Here is a 5945-nt window from a genome sequence, read left to right on the forward strand (position 1 = left end):
TAACTAAGAACCTGGTTAGGGCTGTGCCTCTGGAGCTTTTCTACATGGTCTTTTCCATACTTCACATCAGAGTATTAGTATGTACACTGAGAACTGTTAGTTTGAAGAGGTTGAGATGAGCTCCACATGGTTTACTGGATGATACTGTGTATGTACATACTTCTGTCTGTGTATGCTGTTTAATCTCTTAAAAGAATAACAGTCATTTCAACTTGAGGTAAAATCAGTTCTTTTGTTTGTTTGTTTTTGCAGTCAACAGTAAGGAATTCCGTACCAAAGATGAAAGCAAAATCCCAGTGGATGAAGTGTTCTTTCACAGGTAATGAAATACTTAACATTCATTTTAAGTGTTGTTTTTTTTTCTAATGCAATGGCATCAAAACCCATTAAATTTTTTTAAGTATTCTCTGGTATTTCAAGTGTTTGGAAATTTTGATTCATTTGAGTGACTTACAATGATAGTACTGTCCTTAGAATGTAATACTGACATCTGTCAAAAGTGTTTAGGAAAGGATATGACTTATGAGCAAAGGCAATCAAGGCTTGTGGTCTAAAACTCACTAAGCTGATATTGTGCTAGAGAAGCCTTAAACTATGGGTGATGATGAATATCTTGTGGGTTGTAATTCTTATGCATTAGAAGGATATTTAAAGAAAGCTGGAAAAGACCTTGTTTTTGTTATTAGCATCAAAGCTTATGAGAATGGACAAAGCCAAAAAGTCAGAGGAGCTCACAGTTCTTTCCATTTCTTTGAACTTCCTTTCGGATTATGATATAAAAATGCAGTTTAGCATTAAAATTGAAGGGACAGACATTTGGCAAAGATTTGTTTTTATTAGATCAAAATACTGGTTACCGTGAGTGTCTCCTCAGGAAATTAGTGGTTGAATTTAAAATGATGTCATTAAGATCATCACCTGTAATTTTTTGTCTGAGAGCAATATATTATTTCAGATTTTATTCCAAGTTCGATAAGAAGAGGGAGAAACAAAGGCGTCAAGATGATGAAGAAAGTGTGGAAGATGTAGATGATGATGAATTTGAAAGAGTATTGGGTAAGGCTGTGTTCTTCCTTGCAGTAACTATCCTAGTGTTTCCTGCTTTTTCAGATCATTAATTTATCCTTTTTATGGTTCATATTGTATGAACCAGATACAGGATTATGGAAGTGGAAGAGAACAGGCTTTCCAGTTGCCATTCTATGCTACTGTGGCCAGCAGTTCATACTACCCATTGTGTAAGCCAACTGGATGGCCATCTTGTAGAAGAGGTCTTGCTCTCAGTGCTCCAGTAGTCAGGTTGTTTGAGTGGTTGGAAATTGATTTTGAACTTAAGTTCATGAGTGGCAGTTCAGATGTGTCTGTTCTTTTGCTAATGTAGTGTGAGAGTTAAATAACTTTTTCTGACAGCTTGTAACATTTGCTTCTATTTTTCTCTTTACTGTGTGGCCTTTTTGAATCTTGCTTACAGTTTCTCTCATCATTTCCAACATCTTTCATGAGATTATTTGTTGACTACTTGGTACTCAGCAAAATTCTGTAGTAATCTTAACTCTTCCTATAAGACATTGTTTGCTTTGAAATTAGTGTATGATTTGTCCCAGAATCTAAATTTGTTAGTGTGCCATGAAATGTCCATTATTTTATTATTTCATATTTTACTTATATGTATTTAAAAAAAAAATCCTCTTAGAACTTCATAACTCTTTTGTTCAGTATTTCTGAACTCTTGTATCAGGGCTCTTCCTTAGGGACTCAATTAATATGGTCTTAGTTATGACAATAATCTATTACTAATTGCATTTTATTGTCAGTATCTCTAATGAAAATTTGCTTCATCCGATGCAGAATAGTTGTAATTTTTCAGATTTTGCTTTGACCTCCTTTTCTATATAGCAATACGTACCTAAGTGAATCCTATGATCGGAGCTTTCAACCTCTAATCTGCTTTCTGTCAAAAATTATAGTGAATACTTCTAATATGAAAGTGAACATACAGGTTAGCTGGCAGGACATGATTGGGGTATCTTAATTTAGTCTTTGTTCTATCTGACTTGGAGCAAGTATTTGAGACTTCTAAGTTTGTATCATTGGCAGGTTGTGTGATTGTGTCTGTCTGCTTCCCATGTCATCCAGTTGTGGTGAGAAATTACATCCTGGATAACATAACACTTCCATTACTTTTCAAATAAAAGTATTTTTCTCAGAAAAAGTCCAGTTAGCTTTAGGTAACTGTTTTGTGGACTGTTTTGCTATAGGAGTATGAACCCTTTGGTATCAGAGCCTGTTACTGATGCAGATCATATAAACTGTTCAGGCAAATGATACCTAGAAGTTAGATATTTTGCAATCATAGAATCATAGAATGGTTTGGGTTGGACGAAACCTTAAAGATCTAGTTCCAACTCCTCTTCCAGGAGGAGGAACACCTCTCAGTAGACCAGGTTGCTCAAAGCCCCATTCAGCCTGGCCTTGAGTACTTCCAGGGATTGAGCGTCCACAGCTTCTCTGATCAACCTGTTCCAGTGCCTCACCATCCACACAGTAAAGAATGTATTCCTAATGTCTAATCGAAACCTACTCTCTTTCAGCTTGAAGCCCTTGTCCTAGCACTACAGGCCCTTACAAAACATCCCTGTCCAGCTCTCTTGTAGCCCCTTTAGGTACTGGAAAGCTGCAGTGAGGTCACTCTGGATGGAGCCTCCTCTTCTCTAGGCTGAACAGCCCCAACTCTCTCAGCTTGTCTTCATAGGAGGGGTGCTCCAGTTCTCTGGTCCTTGTGGCTATTGTCTGGCATTTCTCCAGCAGGTCTATGTACTTGTTTGATGGAATTACTTCGTATTTCCTTGCTTGTTTTGTAGTAATAAGTTTTATTTTCTCCCTAGATACATTTGAAGCTGCTGATAATGCCACTGTTGGCCAGGAGGACCTTGATTTTGCTGGGTAAGTCTTTAAATTGGTTCTTTCATCTTTGTTTTAATATTTATGTAGAGTTTCACTCCGCAAAGCTGCATAGACCTTTTTGGTCACCTTGCAAAACAGCAGTTGAACATTGAGTAATGCTCTTTTTCCACATGTCCCATAAATGGATCATGATGATCCTGTGGTGCTTACAGCCTGCTGTCCTTACACGAGACCTGTAGTATTGTATTTATTAATTTAATTAATTTATACAGTGGAGTGACCCAGTAAGCAAGGTAAAATCTTGTTGTTCATTGTCTCAGGTTTCTGTCTGGGAATTAGCATGTATAAAATAAGCAGAATGAGGCATGGTGATACTGCTTCTGTAAGGACTGGTTTTAACTGGATCTAACACAGTAAAAAAACTTGTGGAATCCAGAGTAACAGAACTCAGTTCTCAGGAAGTTTCATTAATCATAGAATCATTTAGCTTGGAAAGGACCTTTAAGATCATGAGACCAATTGTAAATGATTAAGTAGCTTTTTTACTTCAAAGTATCTACAATATAGCTTTTGAGTTTGCACAGAAACTTCTTTCCTCCAGGTGACAGGGAATGTAAATTCTAAACTCCTAGTGAAACCTGAACATTTTTGTGATTTAGACTGGTGTTTAGTAGAACAGTTTGTTGTTTTACAGAAAAGACTTTCTAAAAAAAAGGAGCATAAAAGGAGATAAAATGCTGAAGCTGACATTTCTGCTAACTTCAGAATAGAATTATCTCCAGAACTTCTTAAAATGGTTGACTTTTATAATTCAGTTCCCCATAATAATGTTGAAAACACACCTGAGCACATAATACAGGATTCTTATGTCTCAGCCTACATTTACAGTAGTTCATAATGATGTTGAACTTTTCTAACATAGTGTTTGCCAGTAGATAGATGTTACCTAGATGCAAACAGTGTTTTGCTAGGTGAAGTGCTAAGCTTGTCACATTTCTTTCAGTAATCTAAAAAAGAAAACCAAAGATGGTAAGAAAGGCAAAAGCAGTGAGGAATCTGGTGCTGACTGGGAAGATTCTGACGATGAAGATGAATTCAGTGATCTGGATGATGAGGAAGTCTCCTTAGGAAGTATGGAGGAAGACTTTGAAGAGGATATGGATGAAGAGGGAGGTGTATTTATGGATGTGTCTGATGATGATAACAGCCTAGGTAAAGTACCATTTATTACCAAAAAAAACCAAGAAGAAAAAGCTTTAAAAATATTTAACATGTAAATTCCAATTGGCTTTTAAGCAAAAAGATGACAAGTCTTTCTCTGGACAATGAAGTCTTAAAAGAAACATTTCCTGGCACAGTCTTCTAGGCCAGAGTGGGAATTAGGCATCTGGGTGTAAAATCTTACAAGGCATTTGTTTCATTTTGGAAACATTGGCAGTCACAAAAGTAGCTTTATACACAAATAACTAGCTAGAGTAGGCAGAAACATTAAAAGCTCTCAAAGAGAAAACAAAACATACTTGGTAATTTTTGTATTTCTTTAGACCTAGTTAGTGTTGATTCTTTTAGATGAGATAACTTTTATTTAAATTGCTGTCTCACAAGTAACAGCTTCCTCTTCTAATGCAGCTATGCACCCAAGTTTTTACTGCCACTGTAATAATAACTGATCATTGCACCTGCATGGTTTTATATTTTCCATTTAAAAGCACAGTTTGCACAGTACATACTTTATGTGGTCAGAAAATCACAGATTAATGGAGTATTTCAAAGAATAACTAAAGGTCACAGGAAGATGATGGAGGGTAGAGGAGGTAAACTGTTCATATAGTTGTTAACACATTAATCTTTCATGAGATTATTATTTCACGAGACTTACCAAGCCAACATTCAAGGTTTATATAATGCCTGTTTCAGCTTTTTATTTATATATCTTAGTATCATTCCATTTTGGTCTGTGGGAGAAAAAAGCATAAAGAATTGCACACCACTGACTGATTTTTAATGGTCTAGATTTGGTTGTGTGTGCTGGTTTTTAAAGTAAAGACTTGGACCACTACGACAAATATGGCTAAAAAAGAAATTTTAGTCTCTGCTGTGCTTTAAATCCATGTGAGAATCAGAGATTCATGTGCCTTTTTTCTGTCAGGTCCGGACAATGAGAAGCAACTGAATTCTGTCAGTAAAAAGGGCAAGAAAAAGGATATGAATTTTGTGGGATCACTGGAAGGTAAGAAAACACTGCCATGATTTCCATTTGATAAAGCTTAATGTAGATACAGAGTCTAAAATAATTCAGAATTGGAGGGTTTTACTACAGCAGAGAAAAGGCAGTCCAAGAGGTTCCTCGAGTGCGTAGAGGATAATTTTTTTTCTACTTCAGCTGGTAGATGAGCCAAAAGGATATGAATTTTGTGGGATCACTGGAAGGTAAGAAAACACTGCCATGATTTCCATTTGATAAAGCTTAATGTAGATACAGAGTCTAAAATAATTCAGAATTGGAGGGTTTTACTACAGCAGAGAAAAGGCAGTCCAAGAGGTTCCTCGAGTGCGTAGAGGATAATTTTTTTTCTACTTCAGCTGGTAGATGAGCCTGCTAGGGGTGGGGCCCGGCCCTGCCCGACTTTGGTCTGCTCAAAAGTCTGGGTCAAAGTGTAACCTGGGAAACAGCCCTTGAAAAAAAGGGGTTCAGGAGGGATGGTCATACTTCAAAAAGGAAGTTTTGAAGGCACAGGAGCAGCTGTCCCGGTGTGCCATAAGGTGAGCCGGTGGGGAAGGCAGCAGGCCTGACTGAACAGGGAAACTTTCAGGAAATTATGAAAAAAAGGAGAGTTTTCCAACTCTGGAAAAAAGGGCAGGCTACTTAAGAAGAGTTCAGGAATATAGTTAGGTCATATAGGAAGAAAATTAGAGAGGCACAATTTGAATTAAATCTGGCCACTTCTGTCAGGGATAGCAAAAAGTGTTTCTATGAATACATCAGTAGCAAGAGGAAGGGCAAGGAAAACCTCCATTTCTTGTTGGACATGGGAGGGAAC

At 37.1% G+C, this 5945-nt stretch overlaps 1 protein-coding gene across 1 annotated transcript in view; it reads left to right on the top strand.

Annotated features, from left to right (window-relative positions):
* CEBPZ (CCAAT/enhancer binding protein (C/EBP), zeta) overlaps positions 1–5134 on the top strand; it is a gene marked incomplete at both ends in the record, with an annotated part of 13048 nt that extends 7914 nt beyond the window's left edge. The window contains 5 exons of the mRNA XM_009072653.1: positions 253–319; positions 956–1056; positions 2886–2943; positions 3908–4116; positions 5054–5134. Coding sequence (XP_009070901.1) covers positions 253–319; positions 956–1056; positions 2886–2943; positions 3908–4116; positions 5054–5134 — 516 coding nt within the window. The remainder of the gene's footprint in view (positions 1–252; positions 320–955; positions 1057–2885; positions 2944–3907; positions 4117–5053) is intronic.
* Between the last annotated feature and the right edge of the window lie 811 nt (positions 5135–5945).

The sequence above is a fragment of the Acanthisitta chloris genome, unplaced genomic scaffold (genome assembly GCF_000695815.1).
Source record: "Acanthisitta chloris isolate BGI_N310 unplaced genomic scaffold, ASM69581v1 scaffold16174, whole genome shotgun sequence".
Classification (NCBI taxonomy): Eukaryota; Metazoa; Chordata; class Aves; order Passeriformes; family Acanthisittidae; genus Acanthisitta; species Acanthisitta chloris.